The sequence below is a fragment of the Kryptolebias marmoratus genome, linkage group LG6, assembly GCF_001649575.2.
Source record: "Kryptolebias marmoratus isolate JLee-2015 linkage group LG6, ASM164957v2, whole genome shotgun sequence".
Taxonomy (NCBI): domain Eukaryota; kingdom Metazoa; phylum Chordata; class Actinopteri; order Cyprinodontiformes; family Rivulidae; genus Kryptolebias; species Kryptolebias marmoratus.
The window spans coordinates 3,009,020-3,028,632 of record NC_051435.1 but is presented as its reverse complement, the minus strand read 5'-3'; the positions used below and the strand labels follow the sequence as shown (position 1 = coordinate 3,028,632).

The following is a 19,613-nucleotide window of genomic DNA, read 5'->3' as shown; positions in this document are numbered from 1 at the left end:
TAAATCACCTTGTAGAAACCCAAAGATTAAAAAAAAGGTTTCTTCTGCGTCGTTGTGCTTCAGGATGTTTAACCTTCGTTAAAACAAAAAATAAAAATAAAACAAGTTTGGATTGTCTCCTGACGCTTACAGAAACCAAAGTGAAGACCAAATATATCTGGACAATTATCGAATCTTATTTAAGTCAACTTCAGGAGAGGTATTTGAAGAAAAAATTTTGGTTTAGGAGGAACAAATGCTTTAATGTGTCTGCAGGACAACTGACAGATCAAAGTCAAAGTCAAATTTATTTATATAGCACTTTTCAGCAACAGGGCAGTACAAAGTGCTGTACAACATGCAAACATAAAAATACAGAGTCATAAAACACACACAACGATATCAAAAATATAGAGCTAAACATATCTAAAACATGAGACACTAAATAAGACTAAGTCATTCTAAAGATAAACCAAAGATAAATTGAGGAGATATAACATAAACTAAACTAGAGTTTAAAAACCTCAGCTGAACAGAAGCCATGAAAACACACACCCAATTTAAAGTTACATAAAAATACTGAGTAAAACTGATCTAAAACAAGTCCTACTAATAATAAACTAAAAATAAAAATAAGCTGAGGAACACCAAACTAGGATATAATTAAAGTGAACACAAACTAGACCAGGATTTAAAAAATCTCAGTTAATGAGACGTGATAAAAACTGAACTATAGATATCAAAGGCTAAGGGTACCGATGGCCAGCTAAGAGTTAAAAACATTTTAATAGTTTAATAAAAGGTCTATGTGGTCAAAACTAAGATAAGTAAAATAAAGGTCCTGTAAGGCTAACTAAGAGTACCAAAAGCCAAACAGATCAAACGAGATATTATTTTGAAACTTTGGCATGAAAGTCAGCGGGCGATCTTTCCCCTTTTTCTTTTATCAGAACTTAAAGACAGATTTATGTTCATGTTTTTAGTCTTTTTAATTAAATTTAATCAAACTCTGCTCCCTTTTTAATGTCAAGATGTTTTACGATTATTGAGTTGTTATTTTTATATAACTGTTGTCACAGGTCTGTCTTGTAAATGACACTCCCAGCTTCCTGGGCCTAAATCTTCAACAGTGCTGTTGCTCAAACGCTGAGGAGGAGATATTTTAGCTTCCAGCTTGTAAAACAGCTTGATGTGATGTGTTTACGGCCATCTGTTCATCTATTTGTTGTCAATCTGCAGACCTGAAGTCGAGGAAAATGTCCAAGACCCCCGGTGGTGCCACGGGCTTTAATGATATTTGGCCCTAATTCACTTTCCTCCATTAGGATTTCTATTTCAGGAGCAAGTTATGGTAATTTTTAAAAGGACAGAAGTTCCTCCGTCGCCTCACATTAAACCTCCATTACTTTCACTCCTTTTGCATTTCAAACATGCACATATATCTGCGAGGGGGGGGGGGTGTTGCAGCTCATCAGAAAGCACAGAGGCAGACAGCCACTCGGACCATTCCCCATCTGCCCTGACAGCGTGTTCCTCAAAGAAAAGGACAAACATTTACAAGATTCCTCCGTCAGAGAGCCGACCCGGTGGCCTCTTCCAGACTCTAGATTTCTGCAGCACTTATTAAAGTCAGGCTGGGAAAAAAAAACATGTTTGTGTTCCTGACTAGAACTAAAAAATATATATTTAAACAGAAAAGGACGGGTTATAAATAATAAAAAAAGAGTATCTGGAGACAGCTGAGTGTGCACATAAACACCAATTTTCTGCTTGTTTTTCTTCTTCCAAACCAAAAAAGAGAATTTAACATTTTCTGTCAGGAGGCAGAGAGGGAGCCGAACGATAGCCGAAATTCACCCGAAGAAGCAACGGTAACTAAAAGCTAAAATTAGCAGAGCAATTGTCAGGAGGCGAACCCAGAATGCAGACTCATCTACGTGAGAAGACTAATTTATTAACATAAAGTAAACAACAACAAAAGGCTGGAGCAAAACATAGAGCAAAACATGGAGCAGTAGCTGAAAGCTAAAAGAAGCAGCTAAAGGTTAAATGGAGCAAAACAGTAGCTAAAAGCTAAGAGTAGCATAAGAAGACAAAAGCAGAGCCCATATCCTGAAGCAGCTTTTTTGTTTTTGAAGAAATTGAAATAAATCTGAGTATATTTGTATTAAACAATATTTGCAAATAAAGTTAAATTCTTTGGAAAGTCTTAAAATCACAGCAGCCGTGTCCTGCATCAGCTGAACGTTTCGAGATGTGAAAAGTCTGCAGAAGTAGAATCTCTAAACAGGAAACTAGCGCTGACTCAGCAGGAACCATTAGCTTCTGCCTGCTTCACTTTCTTTCTTCATCGTCTTTAAACTTCAGACATCCTGTTTGAATTCCTCACACGCAGGATTTGGAGCTGAATGTGTTTCGGACCTGATGAAGGTTTTAAATAAATCATCATCAGTCAGACTGAATCCAGGAGGTCTCATCCCCCTCGTTATCGTTGCAGCAGGTCCACTGAACTGATTTACCTGCCTGTTCCGATCCCGTCCTGCAGGTTCTGGCAGCCCGGGCCCGCTCGGATCACTTTTATCTCCTCTGGTCTCCGACGACGTCGCTGAGCGATCGCACTCTTATAATTGAGACCATAACTTTCGTAATGAGATTTTTATCACCCGCTGCCTCAAGGTGAGCGGGTGAAAGGCAGGGGATAATGTTTTCATCTGAGGGCGTGCAGTTATCTGCCTGTTAGCAAAATACCTCAGGACGGATTTTAATGAAACTGTCAGAAAGTGAACGTCAGATAAATGTCTACCTTTGGGGTCAGCTTGATTTAAGATGGCCGCCACAGCTAACTCAGTCAGTTTTATAGATACAGAGCTAAAACCCAGTGTGGTGGTAGCTGAGACTGATCCCCGACACATAATCTGAGTTTATTTCAGTTGAATACAGGCTAATAATAAAATAAATTAAAATAAACACTTCTTTAATGAACGTTTTAAAGAAACTGTTTAAACTTTCTGCACGTAACTTCAAAGATCTGAAAATTATTTAGCTTTTGATTTTCCCAGAGTAGATTCCAACGAGGGTGAAGGTTGTGAAAATTAACATTTGTGGAAAGGTTATGAACAGGTAATATCTTACCTGTTGCAGATAGATGATCGACCGACCTCAGTCTGGAGAACGAGTTTGATTCTGAGAAGATCCAAACCACCTTAACTGTTTTACGACAGTTTGTAAGTGAAGGTTTTTAAAACAGTGTTTGAGTTTTTCCACTTTGGGCTTGGTCCCGCTCAGACTAGCCATTAGCTCATCATTCCTTTCAGAATTAAGCTCCATTTCTCCAAACAGAAGTCGTCTGAGGAGCTATCTACAACAGGTAAGACGTTCACAACTTTTACACAGAACTCCTCTTTTAAAAATGGCTGAACTATCCCTTTAACACCACGGGGCAGTTCTTGGATTGTTCGCAGAATTTATTCAGTGAAGAAACATAAATATTTACTGTGAACTAACACATCGAACCAAGAAATGATGCAGAAATTGTAGCATTTCTAGGCGTTTTTAAAAAAAATTTATTATTAAAATGTTTAGATTTGGCTTTTTTCTATAAATATTTTGCATCTATTTTGACAGAATTAAAGCAATTTGAGAATAAATCAATCAAATCAAGTTAACTACATTTATCTTTGCAGACATCATTAAAAGTTTCCTTTATTGTGAGAACATGAGCTTCTTCAGGAGAATCTCTGCACACGAATAAAACAATAAAAAACAGTTTTAATGTCGTTTATTCCACAAATGTTCAGTTCGACAGGAAGAGTTTGTGCTTGGGAAGGAGGATCGTGTGTCATCGCCCGAGTATGCGCTCAGATCCGGTTGTTTTTGTAAAAGTCAGATGTGACTCATCTCCAAGTCTCGTTTTAAAACCCAGGCTGGAATTTCCTCACAGAGCCTAAAAAGCCAGCGAGGCGTCCCGGAACAATAAGGTTTGGTTTCTTGCTCGGGGTTCGGATTCGATCAGTTTCCTCTCAGAATTCCCAGGAAGGGAAAAGATTTCTCTTCAGGAGGAGAATCTTCAGCTTTAATCTCATGGAGCAGCTGTTAAATGAATCTTTCTGTGATGAAGAGGAGGACAGACTTTTGTTTTTTCTGTGTTCAGACAGTCGCTGCCAAACATTTAACTCTCGACAAACTGCCTCTTGTGTTGCAGTTTAAAGGAATCTGCTTTGAAATCACAGCTTCAGAAATAACGACATTTTTAAAGCAGCTGCACTGTAACTGATTACAGTTCGCTATTAGTCTGAATCAAGATGGCTGCCGCAGCTAACTGACTTTAACAGACACAGAAATGACTATAAGTAGTTCCACATCCTCTGAGTGGCAACAGATCACACAAGAGCATTGTTTTTTTTTGGTTATTTTGGCGGGAAAGGTGTCGCTTTTTTATAAAACCTGTTTATTTGGTAATTAATGTTGTGCTGCAGCGACAAAAATCCACATGTTTTAAGCGTCTCGTGATGAAAAGTGCTGAGTCAACGCTGCGGAGAGTTATTAGCATCATAAACTAGTCAAAATGTCGGCTGATTAGGTTGTATTTCTTCCAAGCCGGGTCAAATAATGTGTTTAATCGCTGTAATTTATGGTGAATTATCGGCCAGGTATTAAATTAGTCTGCAGTTTGTTGTTGAAGAGTCTCGAAGCGAGCAGCGGATCGGAGGTGCTTACAGGTCACCGACGGTCCAATCCGGATTGTCCCATTACTCCCGCGCTTCCTTCACTCTTCATTTCCTGCTCATGAACGGCTTATTACCGCCGTAATGAATCTTCGGACAAAATATGCATGAATGTGACCTTGAGGCCGTCCAAACTTGTGGAAGCTGATTGTGGAAGGTGTCACAGATTCGGGTGTCCTCTGTCCTCCGCGCGGGGACATCAGGACCGATGGACAAGTGGATCCACGGAGTTTATTCTGATTAGGATTCATTCGGTGTCACAAGATTTCTTTAAGCAGCGTTATACTTTTTTAGATTTGTTGCAGTGCTCATATATACGGTATTAATACCTTGACCTTTGACCTCAGAGATTTCTCCAGCTCTTTTGATGATATTAGCTGATGGGATATTCAAAGTCTTAATATTATTATCAGGAAAATGTGTTTTCTTTGTCTCCATCAGTCCCCGTATTAAACAGCAGCACTGATAAAAACAGTGTCATCTTGTTTTTTTGTTTGTTTTTCAGACAAGTCCTGGATGCACACCCCGGAGGCTCTGGCCAAGCACTACATCGCCTACAATGCCAAGGTAAGAATCACCTTCAGACTGCGGCACTCTGATCGGTTTGTAAAAGTACGATCTGAAGAGAAGACAACACCCCCGGCCAGCGTGAACTGTCAGGAATCTGATCATGCCTCATTAATCCTCCTCAGCAGCTGTTTCTCCTTGGTGTTGTCAGTTATTTTAAGAATGCCGTCTTTATTTTAACCTTGATTGGTTAGCTTTTAATGGGAGCGTCGGGGGGGTGACTCCTGTCTCCGTCCTGATCCGTGGCAGCTCCGTGTGTGTCGGCTGGAATCCTGCTCTGTTACAGACATCCAGCACACACTCTTCAAACCAGGAGAGCCTCTTCATGTCAGCGACTTCCCCCAATCAGCCTCAGATCTGCCGTCTGCTTTCCTCTGCCTCAGAGATGCTTTGTTGGAGCGGAGGCGAAACTCCAGCTGCCTTCCCGCGACGCAGCAAATCTCAGCAAAAAAAAAGGCACCTTTGTGAAATGAAAACAGATCGTCGGCTTTCAGTGATCAGATCTGAGGAAAGTCGTGGCTGTGAAGGCTGTGAAGGCTGCTGGCAGCGGGACGACCGGAGGAACGAGGATGTTTACGATAAAAACAAACTCCCTTCACTGATGAAGCACAGAAACACGAACGAGTTTTAATGAAAGCATCCACTGGATGAACAAATACAACCCAGTTCAAGATGGCTGCCACAGCCAACACTAAAATGCCTATAAATCAGTCTGCTTTAAGATATGATGTGGTAGCTGAGAGTCACCCCCAACACAGACTGTTTGATTGTGAGTTGTTAAAACTCTGCAAGTTTTAAACTAAGATGATGCTACCATGAAAAGGTGGTGAGTGACATGCATTCCTGCAAAGAATGCTAGGTTTTTAATAACTTTTTGTGACATAATTTCCTCACTTTCGGTCCCGCCTCGACAGCGTTCTTCGGTGCAGGTGGATTTAGGGCCAGTTATTCACTCGACTTCACTTCGTTTCTGCCCGACGTGTCTCTTCTCAGATAATATACGGCACTGTGCTGCCGTGCAAGCATAAATTCCGCCAACAAATTGCACATGACAGCCCCTTGAGGCATCACCAAAAAACCAGAACCTTTTGTTTGTGGACAGGAAGTGAAACCGCAGCAGAAACTCTCTGGTTTTGTAAAGATCGGGAGCAGCACGAGACGGGCTCTGACTCACACCGACGATAAAACAAAACACTAAAAACCAACGGGTTTAATGTTGCACGTCTTATATAATCACAGAGGAATGTCCATCTAACGTGGGTCTGAATGCAACTGAAAGAAAAAAAATAAATAACAATTAAAAGCCTCTTGTTGCTTGAAGGAATGCATGTCGCCCGCCAGCTTTCATGCCAGAGTTTCAAACCAAGCTCTTTTGCTAACAGACAGAGAAATGAACACATGCATACAGAGGCATTTACTGTACATGATCCCCCACCTTTAATGTGCACCAACGACTTTTAACGGGACATATAGACTTTATAAAACTAGTCTGACTGTTTTATTTGTGGATGAATCTCTGTTCAGTGAACAGAAAATAAAAACATGTTTCATTTAATCTGAGATAATTAAATAACTAAAACACGTCGGAGTTACATGCAATCATAAGAGGATAACAAGCAATTCCGTGCAAATACCAGTCCCTCCAGGCATTTTTTGTGATTGTTGCGGTTAAAATGCCTGATTTTGCGGGGCATTTTCCTAAAAGTTGCAATTTTTTTTTTTTTTACTAAACTCGATAAAAAAACATAACTTTTAATATAAACCAAAAACACTTCCTAGTTTTGTAAGATAATTCCAAACAAACATTGACATTCTCAAAAGGTGCTTTATTTGAGAACTTTGATAGCTTCTAAATGAGCATTTCTGGATCGTCCCTGGTCTGCAGCTCTCCTCACATGTTTTGCAGACACAAAGTGTTTGTCGATGCGTTTATGTTCCATGATTACACTGCAGGACGTGCAAAACAGCTGCAGCTGGGGAGGAAACTGGTTTGCTGAAATCTTTGTGGGCAAATGTGAAGCATTAGCGCACATTTTGGCTTCGGTCGCTGCTCCTGCACGCTCCCGGCATTCTGATGTTAACAGGAAGTGACGTCACGTGTCTTCTTCATGAGTTATTTGGGGTTATTTTGTATTCCACGCTACACAAACCCACAAAGAAGACACTAGACCGCAGAAACGGTGGCGAATCACTTCAGAAACAATAAATATTGGGTTAAAGTTGCAGGAAAGTTGCGGTGTTTTGGGCAAAGTTGCAAAAAGTTGCAATTTTGCGGGGTTTGCTTGATTTTGCATTAATAGTTGCGATCGCAACATCGCGAAATCCTGGAGGGTCTGAAACACTCAAACCATCTACCGGGGCTTAATTTAGGAACAGTTTAATGCGATCAGTGGAGTTTGGTGTTTTAGCTGCTGGGATCTGAGAGTCGGTCACTGAAAATCTAATTTGACTCATTAAAGAGCCGGAGTGGGCCGGAGAGAGGGCCGCCCTCAGGCTCGTCATCTCCGTGAACTTTTCAGAGTGTGTGTGTGTGTGTGTGTGTGTGTGTGTGTGTGTGTAGGTCCTGTGTCTGGAAGCAGAGGGGGGAGGGGCGGTTTGTTTTCAGCTGATGGATGAGCCTCCCAGCTTGATTCGTCCCCACAATGTGCCGGTCAGGAGCGTGCGCTGCTCTTTTCTATTCTGGGCCGATATGAGCAGGAGTGTGTGGAGAGTCCATTTGTCAGAGCGGCACGGGGAGCTGACATGTTCAGGATAAAACCTCCGTCCGTTTTCTGACTCTTTAGCACCAACAGTTTGATGTTTCTCTCTTTCTGCCTTCCAGTCTTCAAACACAACAATAAAAACTGAGAGTTGATGTGGCTCTTATTTACTCAATAAGTCTGCAAATTTAGCTACAGAAGCTGCATTTTCTGCAAAAACACAGAGTGATGCTGAGCATTTATGACTGCTGAAAATTGGTGAAGAAGTTAAGAAGCAGAACACAAGCTAAAAGCTAAAAGTAGCAAAATGTTAGCTAAAACCTACACATATTTAAATGCTAGCTAAATGTAGCAAGGGAAAGCTAAGAGCTAAAAGTAGCAAAACAATGCAAAAAGTAAGTAAACAGATAATAAGCTATATTTGTTTTGAACTGAATGATTTTTCCTGGGGAAATGTTTTTTATATTCTTGTATGAATAATTTGACGTATTACATCTGAAAACTCAAATAAAATCTTATTAAAATCTGGTTTTACATGTTGATTCTGTGGGTATCTGAGCTTAACCTCCATGTTTTGGAGGTGAAACGACAAACGATCTGTGCAGTTTTTCCTGCAGGCTTCCCCGCCTGTGTGAGCTGTTTGCTGCGCTCTGGTTGTTATTTTGTTTTTCCCCCAACCTTTAAGGGCTGGACGCGACTGTTTATGAAGTCTAATATTGGAACAGACTCCACACTTTGAACCCTTTGAATCAGCTGTGAGAGGCTGGAAGAAACACCTACTCAGGCAAAACAGCTCCACCTGCTGGAGACGAGTAAATGTTTCTAAGTCTGCTGATAGAATAAAGGTTTATTGAATATTTTACCCTCATCATGCCTTACTTTTGTACAGGTTATCTTGTTTTCGTTGTGCTTCTGTTGCATATTAAGCCTGTTTGGGTGTTTCTGTCTGCAGTTCCTTGGAAACACAGAGGTCGAAGCTCCAAAAGGCACAGAGGTCGTGAAGGATGCCGTCAGGAAGCTGAAGGTAAGCCAGCTGCCGCCTCCAGGAGAGCAGAGATTGTTGTTGGATTGGAGACTCGGTGAAGAGAGGCGGTGGGAGTGACAAATACCCCCCCCTCCCCCGTTCAGGGAGTCCGTCAGCAGCAAGATGCCCTTTGAGTTTTTCAGCTCCGGGCGTGGAGGTCTCAAAGTGCCGGATAAGCAGTTCTTCCCCTGTTAGATGGAATACTCAACAGCAAAATAATTCTGGGAGCTGAAACACTCAAACTAAATCTAAAAGAAGAAGTCCACTTTCTTTCATTTAGATTCTGTTATCATTAAACAAAAACTGGTTCCAGCTCCTGATCCAGCAGCAGAACTCTCAGTGGGTTCCTGGTTGTGGAGGAGTTGTGGCCCACTCTTCTTTGCAGCGTTGCTTCAGCTCTCTGAGGTTCTGGTTCTGGTTCTGGACCGTTCTGCTGTGTTTGGGATCATTGTCCTGTTTGTCACATCTTACTCCAGAATCAGCCCAAACCATCAGCCCTCCACCACCGTGCTGACAGCTGCAGTGCATTCTGGGTAAACATCTGTCCTCTGGTTCTGGTTCTGCTCCAGAAGTGTTGTGGTTCCTTCAAGTCGAGCTGCCATGTTGAGGCTTTAGCCTTTGACCTTTAACCTGCTGACTGAGGCCTGTAGAGGCTGAGATGGAGCTCATTGCATGGTCTGACCTTCAGGGTGAAGGTGCTGCCACTCCTGGGAAGATTTAAATGTTTTCCACTTGTGTTTAATCTTCTTTTCTGTGGGACCATGGACTGTAAACAGTTTGAAAATGACCTTTGACCCCTCTCTAAGGTCATTGCTGATGTCTTTCCGCCCTGGCATCGTATTTTAACTGTTTGCCATTTGGCTTTCACTTTTGTTTAATAAATAATGACATGGAATCTGTTACACCTGAGGTTAGATTTGAATAATGTTGAAAACTGATAAAGATAAATAAAACCTTAGAGCTGACAGAGGGAGGACTTTATATTTCTCATGACAGTATATTGTTGTTATATTGTAAGTAAATCAAACTGGGCTGGACCAGAAAACCGACCTTCAGTTGTTGCCAAATGCTTTAAGCAGCCACTTCATTTGTTATTGAAGGTTTCGGACACAGAGTCATCAAACCCACCCAGTTAAGGACATTTAACCTGGGTTTCTTCCAGGACAAATACCGCTCCACACAGCGACCTTTAGGCCTGGGAACAACAGCTCTCACAGCGTTTTCCTGGCCTCTTCGGAGTCTCCGGCTGCCAGGAGCTGAATCTGTGAGGCCGCTTCTGGGGGGAAGGCTTGTTTTTTTCCAAACTAGCGCTTTTATTGTTACAGTAGATCAGATCCTGGAAACGGGTTTCAGACTCAAACTCCATGTTTACTCTCTCAGATACACCAAGGACAAGCTCAGTTATGTTTCCTGAAATCTCATCCAGGAAAAACGGTTTTAAAAGTAACACTCGGGGTTTGCCCTTTAAAATCATTTGTCTGGTTTAGTTCGAACTACATTGTGTCTTTTTTGTTTAATTTATAAAAGCCAACAGAGAATAAATCTCTCTCTGCTTCTTAATCCTAAAGTTCAGGTCATGTTTGTGTCCGCAGGCCTTGAAAAGTAAATGTCTTTTATTAGAAAAGCACAAAATATAAATGCAGTATCGTCTCAGCTTTAATTAAACTCTGACAGATGTTAAAACTGCAGGTTGGAGATATTTTACCTGTTTGGTTCTGGAGACTTTGTGGGGAAAATGTCTGAGTTCTATCGAGGTCAAACCATCCTTTTCTTTTTGTTTAACTTAATTAATCTTAAAACTTATTTTACTAAAAAGTGTCTGTTGGTTCAGACTAAAGAAGCTTGATAAATAAATCTAAACTTGTCTTTGGCTCAGTTCTGTCCTTTAAGTAATAAAGTTTTAAAAATGACATTATTCTCTCTTGTGTTTATGGATATATTTGTATTTATTAGAAACTAATTCAGAAAAAGTTGAACTTTTATAAAAAAAAAATAAGCCCAATATGAGAGATTTAATGTTTTGTCCCATCATATTTGTTTCCAAAACGTGAAATAAAACTGAAAGTAAATATAAGATTAATTATATTTTTATATTTATATAGTTTAAACCTTTCAGTTCAGAAACTGTCCAGACCTTTATGTTTTTGATTTTTGCAAAATATCTCACAAACCTCTGCGTTGATTTTAATGAAACTCCCAGACAATAAATATTAAATGTTCATCTACAACAGATTAACCTTTGGAGTCAACCTGATTCAAGATGGCTGCCACAGCTAATCGACCTTAAAAACCACCAAGCTGGCTTTAACTCAGTAAATGTAACAGATCCTGGAGTAAAATTAGGTGTAGTAGCAGCTGTGAGTTATTCCAACATGTTAATGGTGATGGTTTTTTTCAAGGTTTGACCAAAAAGCTTAAAACTTAATCATTTTCTAAAATAAACTCTGGTATGAAAGGTTGGCAGGTGGTGTGTTAGCCTGAAATCAATCCTTAGTGCAGAGTTTGGAAGAAAAAAAACAACTAAACAGATCACATATTTAACTTTTATGCCTAAAAATAAAAACCTTCAGCAGTTTCCTTTGCTCCAATAAGTTAATCTGCTTTAAAGGTTTGCTAATATATGAAATAAATGTAAAACATGAAAGTATTTGTTCACGCAGCGAGTTGTTATCAGCTTCCTGACACCGTGTACTCTTTGTGTTTGAGTTTCCTTCAGCCTCATTAAAATAATTTCCATCTGTTTTCTGAGAAAAGTGGAGAAATCCAATGTGCCGCTCGTCTCCGACAGTAATTAACTGATTAATGTAATGGAGCATCTAATGAGGGTTTCTCTCAAATGAACTCTGTGACATAAACGAATAAAAACAGGTAAAAATGAGCTTGTTTATCAGAAACATTTGTCTGGTTTTGTAAATTGTTTACTTTCTTCAGTTTCAGCGGCACATCAAGAAGTCGGAGGGTCAGAAGATCCCCAAAGTGGAGCTGCAGATCTCCATCTACGGCGTGAAGATCCTGGATCCCAAAACAAAAGTGAGTTTTGTTGTGTGGAAACAAACAAGACGGCGAGAACAAAATGATTCACAGATAAATCCTGTTTGAGTCGCAGGACGTGCAGCATAACTGCCAGCTCCACAGGATATCCTTCTGTGCAGACGACAAAACCGACAAACGGATTTTTACTTTCATCTGCAAAGACTCGGAGTCCAACAAGCACCTGTGCTTTGTGTTCGACAGTGAAAAATGTGTAGGTTTCCCCTTCCAACACGCACCTCAGACTGCATGCTTCTCAGCAGATTAACTGTCTGAACTCCTGCTGCCTTCAGGCCGAGGAGATAACGCTGACCATCGGCCAGGCCTTCGACTTGGCCTACAAGAAGTTCTTGGAGTCCGGAGGCAAAGACGTGGAGACGAGGAAACAGATCGGAGGCCTGCAGAAAAGAGTACGGCTCACAGGAAGTTAAATGTTTAGATCTTATTTCTATTGATTGTTTTCAAATCATAATTAGGCTGACAGAAAGCTCTGAAGCTGCAGTTTGTAACTGAATTAAAGCTGAATCCTTCAGGGTCACTGATAAAGTCCTCTTTATGATCGTCCTGCAGATCCAGGAGCTGGAAACAGAAAACGCTGAGCTGAAGAAGCAGCTTCAGGAGCTGGAGGAACAGCTGATGATGGCAAACGTCCCACCAGTAAGAAGGAGATGAGCTGTGGACTGCAGAAAGCTGCTGAAATAACCTGAACTGCTGCTTAACCACAACTAACTGATCAAGTCTAACTTCTCTGAAACTGTTAACGTCAGACAGAAACTAAAGCCGCTTTTCAAATAATTTGACTTCCAGACGTTCCCAGGTGTTCATGAAGGTTTGTCATGATTCAAATGATTCTACAACAAACAACTTCAATCTTTTTTTATAACAAGTTCATTTATTATGACTTTTCTCTCAGATATTTATCCAATCAGAAACCAGCTCTGATGTTTTATCCAATCAGAAACCAGCTCTGATGTTTTATCCAATCAGAAACCAGCTCTGATGTTTTATCCAATCAGAAACCAGCTCTGATGTTTTATCCAATCAGAAACCAGCTCTGATGTTTTATCCAATCAGAAACCAGCTCTGATGTTTTATCCAATCAGAGACCAGCTCTGATGTTTGGGATCATTGTCCTGTTGGACCCAACCGTCCAGCTGCTGATTTGAGGTGAAGGTGAAAAGTTTAGAAGTAGTCCTCCTCACTTAGTCCCACATCATGATGCTCCCACCACCATGCCTGACAGGTGGTTCAGTGTTTTTCTCAGTGTTTTCACCTGAGAAAAAAATGAGTATCAGTTGATCCAGTGAGTCAAATAAATCCTTTTTATGCTGGCAAAGAAAAACTACTAGCTGCAGTCAATCACGATCACTGAGCAGACATTAATAAACCTAAATTCAAACTTGTTTTTAAAAATCATTGAAGTTTTATGTTGTAATCATTAAAAGCCTTAACATTAATGATGAGAAGACGGTAACCTTGTACCGAACAGACCCAAACTTTGAGCAGGTTTTAATTAGAAAAGTTGAGCAGATTTCAGGGTGTTATTGAAGGTCAGCTGGTTCTGCTGACAGGGCGTCTGTTCTTCAGGTTCAGAACCAGCTGACCTATCTGCAGACAGCCAGTGGGCGACTGAAGCCAACCAATTACACACCTGATTGGCCCAATGAGGAATGTGATACGTTTTCAGCACCTAATTGGGGCAGATGTTGGTGGTAGTGACAGCATGGCGTGAATGAAATTACCTGCAGCTCTCTGTCTGCCGTCTTTTCTCAGCCACTGCACATAAACGCAGCAGACGAAGCGTACCTGCTGCACAGGCCGTCCTCTCTCTTCTGGTGTCGCAGCCTCACGTCCCTCTCCTGTCTGGAAATCTCCTCTGTCACTCTCACTCCCATGAGCTCGCCGGACTCCAACCTGTCCACCGGGTTACTAACCCCTCCGCCTGCCAAACCCGCTCTCCTTCCTCCTAAAGCCGCCGAGGGGTTCAGCATCCCGCGGCCTCGCGTAAACACCTTTTTTCTCTGCCGTCTTCTCCTGCTTCCCGTCCGGAAAAAACCCTCTGAGGTTCTTGTGAGCGCTCGGACCTCCGACGGCGCTTTAACTGTTTGTGTCTGTGTCCAGGCGGGGAGCATCTCCATCAAACCTCAGTCCACAGACATCTTCGACATGGTCCCCTTCTCCCCGGTGACCCCGCTGGTTCCGACGAGGGCCAGCAACGGCTGCCCCCCTCCCCCACCGACCAGCTTACCTCCAGATATAAGTGAGCGAGCGGCTCGACGCTCTCAGAGTTGTTTATTTCTTGCAGCCGTAGTCTGTTTATTCTGTCGTCTCCTGCTGGGTGTCTGCAGGGAAAGATTTGTTTGGTGCCGAGCCGTTTGATCCGTTCACCTGCGGAGCGGCCGACTTCCCTCCGGATATTCAGTCAAAGCTGGACGAGATGCAGGTGAGTCCTGTCGGCATGAGGACGGAAAACTGTTCCTTTTTTTTATCAGAATCACTACCTAAAAACTCTAAATATCTCCTGTTATCAGTCTGATCTCGTGCTGTGAAGCTAAACCTGAGCAGATTTATACAAAGATAAAAACAAACAACAACATTTTATGCATATGCAAGCTGCGTTTTCGTGCTCCTTTATGCTTTTCACATTTTGCACAAACATTTTTAATAATTTCTGCAAAAACGGTTTGATGGATGAGTTCAGAATGACAGAACAGACAGAATCTGAATGTCAGGATTTATTTAAGCTCACACTGACATCCTGAGATAAAAAAGTCACATTTACAGGATTTAAATCAACGCTGGGCACAATGTAATTTGATGAATTTCTTCTTTTTACATTTATAGTTAAAGCTCTGACCTCTGTCTTTAAATCTGCTCTTAATTATTACTGATTCACTCGTTTTCACACCCTTCAGTTTATGTGATGTAAACTGGTGTAAAAGGAGCTGAAATTCATCTGTCTGCCAGCAGGAGGAGACGTTGCTCTCTTCCTTTTAGTCACTAACTGCTGATTGTCTCTTCTGTTCTCTCTCAGCGTCAGAGATGGTTTGTACTCTTTGCTTTCTTTCTGTGCAGTTTTGCATGTTTTCACTGCTAAAAGCAAAGTCCACTGGGATTCCCAACACATCTATCATTTAGTTTCTTGTTCCTGCTCTTAGCTTTCATGGCTTTTTGACTGATGTGACTGTTGGGGATTTTTTTTTTTTTTTAAAAACATAACAGTGTGACTTTTTTCTGTTGTGCATGAGTTTCCTCAGAGCTTGTTGACATAAAGAGTTTTATTTTTTTGAAGTGGGGTTGTGTGACGTATAACCGTAAAATCAGAACGTAATGATTTTCAAATATTAACCCACATTTTATGAACAATGCAACGGTGTAAAAATATCAAATGTTTAAACTAAAAATTGGATCATTTTTGGACAAAATAAGGTAAATTTGTATTTGATGGCAGCAACACATCTCTAAAAAGTAGCTCCAGATGTTTCCGTCTGTGCAGCATCTCCATCAGTCTCTAAACATCTGTCCTGGATGGGAGCAGATGTTGTTCTAAAACCACTAATGCACCCCCATACCATCAGAGAGGCAGGCTGACCTCAGAACAGTTCTCCTCTTTGGTCCAGAGGAGACACATCTGTTCACATCTGGCTTCTTCTTTGCCTGATAGAGCTTTAAGCAGCACGGTGAACTGTGTTTACAGACAGTGATCCTGAGCAGAACAGAACCAGAACCTGATCACCAACATCCAGCCTTGACCTTTGACCTCAGAGGTTTCTTCAGATTCTTCAGGTCTTTTGATGATATTATGAACTGTAGATGATGGGAAAAGTAAAGTCTTCACAATTTTCTGTTGACCTTTGACCTTTAGACGCAGACTGGTGAACCTTTGTCCAGTCCTCTTATCGACCTAATTTACCCAACAAAATTCAGCTTATTGTTACATCTCCATACTGAGGTCGCTCTGACTGCTGTCTGCTGCCGGTCGGCTACTGACCGCTCATAATCCTCCACCCAACCCCACTTTGTTGTGTGTGTAGTATCTCACTGGCCTGTGACTGTTGGGGACACACAACTGCAAGAAGATATGCAAATTTCACTTGGATTTACAATAAACAGCACATTCACACGAAATTTGGGCCAAAATTAGCTGGAAGTTTAAACACATCAGCAAAAAAAGTGAGGTGGGTTCCATACATCTCTCGTTCTCCTGAACGATGTCCTTTTTTTGTCCCCAGCAGTCACGACCCAGTGAAATGCAGGATTATCCCTTCATGTTGCACGCTTGTTGTTGAGTGCTGGTCGGCTCCTCGCCTCCTCTGATCAGAGGTTTATGTTTATCAGATTGTCTCTGTCGTAGACGTCACTGACCAGCATCTGTCCAACAGGAGGGGTTCAAAATGGGACTGACCTTGGAGGGCGCCATCTTCTCTCTGGACCCGCTGGACAGCCGCTGCTGATGCTGAGGAGACTCCTCTTCGAGTCGGACTTTTAACCCGTTTGTATGAAGAAGTGCCAAAAGCCGCTCCCGTGGTCGAGTCAAGACGCCAGACTTGTCGTCATCCTGGGATTTATATGCATTTGCATTTAGATTGGTTTTCAATATTTCAAGGTAAACAGATCCATTACAGAAAAGAGCTATTTTTGTATAAGAAGTTATGGGAGGAGTAGTTTTGAGTACCTTAACTTGCACGGGCAAGATGTAAATAGTGGATATGTCCAACGGTACACTCTGTGGCTGAGTTTTCATATGTGTGTTTGTGAATAGTCGACACATTCCTGTTTGTATGGAGCGCTGACAAGAGAAATGAAATAAATCTGTATCTTTAACATCCGTTTTATCTCACATTAATACAAATTTTATGTCGTTTATTCATCCAACCTTTTGGGTTTTTTTTTAATTAACAGCTTTTACACCTCTTTTTGTTTTTAAGTTGTTTGTTTTTAACTTTGGTTTCTCCCATCTATGCAGAAATCTTCACATTATTTTACATTTTGGTTCAACTGACTTTGCTGTTATTAAAGAAACTCCTACTGGGGAGAAAAAAAACTCACTTGTGACTCTGTTTTTAATTCGAAACTTTTAATCACATTTATACCTGTTTTAGGATACAAAGTTAGGTTTGGCAGTTTAGATTCATAAAATTAAATCTTGTCACTCAACTCCTCCCACCACATGAGATAGTTAGGTTTTCTTCTTGTCTGTTAGCAAAATATCTCATAAAACCAGCAGGAAGATTTCATTAAAATGGTCAGAAAGTAATCATTGTTTGGACATCTCTAACTGATTAAAGATACTCACTGCAAAGTGTCAAATTAAACATATTTAAGGTTATCCTGAAATGAATCAAATGGTTCAGTTTAAAGACTTTACTTCAGTAGTTTTCCAGATAAATGGATATAAAGCTTGATTGACCTTCGTTAGGCTGGATGTAGTCTGCAGGGAAACAAATACCGCAGCATAGGACAAGCGTAGAACCTCAGAAGATGATTAGATGGAAATAAAAGAGAGAATCTGCTCCTGAACACAGAAGAAAAGACAAAGAATGAGTAAGACGCCTGTCAAAACTAAATATAAGAGATCAAGCAGGGTGGTGGAGCTGAGACAGCTCAGCGTTCAAACACAGGAAGCTTTTTAAGAGGTTTGAACAAAACCTATTTTAATATCTGCATACTTTACTCAATAAATGTGTGTAAATATATAACAAACGTGAAAACTGTCAGACTTCTTAATCCCAAAGGGCTCTTCCACAGACGTCACCGTTGCCAAACTATTTTCAGTCAATTCAGCTGTTTCTGTAGGTAAATAAACACGTGGTAGTTGGTGACATATATTACTGACCAATTTTTAATTTAGGGGCACATTAATCATCAATACGAGAAAAGAAAATTGTGCAGATTTTGCTTCTTTTTGACCGGCTTCAAAATTTGGAGTCAATGTGATTTAAAAGTAGGAAAAAGTCTTGCGCATCTATTGGAAATTATGGATTTCAGGAAGTTAATTTAGGAGTTTCTAATGTACAGTTAGTTATTCTTAAAATGAAGAGAACTTAAACTTTAATAAAAGCCTGGTAGCGTCAGTGTTTTAAGTAAATATGTTGGCCTTTTTAAAACAAATAACCAATGGCCTGATGATCAAAACTTAATTTCATCTTCATTTTAAGGGTCAAGCAAGTTTTGTGGCTCCATATAAATGATATTTAGCACGACAGCTTGTTAAAAATGTATATTTTAATCGTAAAAGCTGCAGACTTACGAGAAACGCAAAAATAATATTTTCCCTGCATTCTACCTGTTGTCCAGCAGGGGGCGGCGGGGCGCCTTTAAGTGAGTTCGCCAGCCGCTAATAAACTCCAGAAGGAGAACTTGTTTTGTTTAGTGGAGCTTCAGAGCGGCTGATGGATGGTCAAACATTTTTAAATAAAGATTCTGGGACGTAATAAAGCTGAGAAACCCGTCCAGCGCCTGAAGATGGAGCCGTGCGAGGAACTGAGCGACTTCGATAAGGGACAGGTCGTCATAGCCAGAGAGCTGGGGGTCAGCGTCTCGGAAACGGCCAAGATGGTGGGCTGCTCCCGGGCCGCCGTGGTCGCCGCCTACCGGCAGTGGTACGAGGAGGGACTGAGGCTCCGAGCGGGCAGACCCAGAACCATTGACCCGAGGGAGCTGGAGGACGAGTCCGGGTCCGACAGTGAGAAGGCGGCGGAGGAGGATTCAGCGGGAGGAGGAGGAGGAGCCGCGGAGGAAGAAGCACGTGAGGGTGAGGAGGACAAGGACGACCTGGGGGACAGAGGTGAGGACAGGACGTCCATACATCTGGGACATCTGCTGCAGGATCAGCTGTGACCCAAAACAACTGCACATGAATAGACCTCTGATGTGGACCCGGAAGTTTTAAGCCCCGCCCCCTCCATTTAAACTAACGGTCATTTCCCCATTTAAAAAATTAAACCACAACTCAGTTCTTACTTTGATGCTGCGTGTTCAAATATTTGTTTTTTCTAACTTGTTTAGCTGTAATTAAATGTTTCCTGCTTAAAAGAAAAATCACGTGACACCATGACTGTGTGCCAGAGGGTGGGCGGGGCTTAAAGCCCAACACTAGTGGGCAGACTCTGATTCCAAAAATCCAACATAAAATGGTTCCTGCTGCCTTCAGTTCCCAGCAGTGAAAGTTGGGACTTCTGGGTCGTATTATAACTACAACTAAATACATTTTGTACCTGATCCTATTCAAGATGGCCATCACAGCTAGTTGGCCTCAGTCAACTCTGCCTGTCTGTTAGTAAAATATTTCATGAACCACTCGACAAAAATGAGCCAAAACAAAAATGGTCATAACTCAGTAACTTTTACAGATAATGAACTAAAATTTGTTGTGGTCGTGGCTGAGAGTCATCCCCAAAGCGGACTCTGAGGGCGACATCTCAGCATTCGCTGTTTTCCCGTTTATAACTTTTTGACTCAAAGTACAACTTTATGGTATTTAAACCACTCATCTCTGTCTGTTTTACAGATTTGTAATTAAATTTCGGCGTGCTGGAAGCTGAGAGTCGTCCTCAACACGTACTCCGAGTGCTAACGGATCAACGGAGA

General features: G+C 41.4%; 1 protein-coding gene across 10 annotated transcripts in view; it reads left to right on the top strand.

Annotated features, from left to right (window-relative positions):
- gulp1a (GULP PTB domain containing engulfment adaptor 1a) overlaps window positions 1-17,071 on the top strand; it is a 59,789-nt gene extending 42,718 nt beyond the window's left edge. For 6 of the 10 annotated variants that reach the window (XM_037976109.1, XM_037976108.1, XM_017435421.3 and 3 more), the window contains 10 exons: window positions 5,209-5,270; window positions 8,922-8,993; window positions 11,925-12,023; window positions 12,094-12,237; window positions 12,317-12,433; window positions 12,594-12,680; window positions 13,797-14,027; window positions 14,145-14,283; window positions 14,372-14,466; window positions 16,406-17,071. In XM_037976109.1, coding sequence (XP_037832037.1) covers window positions 5,209-5,270; window positions 8,922-8,993; window positions 11,925-12,023; window positions 12,094-12,237; window positions 12,317-12,433; window positions 12,594-12,680; window positions 13,797-14,027; window positions 14,145-14,283; window positions 14,372-14,466; window positions 16,406-16,477 — 1,118 coding nt within the window. In that variant the 3' untranslated portion in view covers window positions 16,478-17,071. Of the gene's footprint in view, window positions 1-5,208; window positions 5,271-8,921; window positions 8,994-11,924; window positions 12,024-12,093; window positions 12,238-12,316; window positions 12,434-12,593; window positions 12,681-13,796; window positions 14,028-14,144; window positions 14,284-14,371; window positions 14,467-15,057; window positions 15,526-16,405 lie in introns of those variants that run through there. The other 4 variants (XM_017435419.3, XM_037976107.1, XM_017435423.3 and 1 more) reach the window with 4 other exon arrangements.
- The last annotated feature ends 2,542 nt before the right edge of the window (window positions 17,072-19,613 follow it).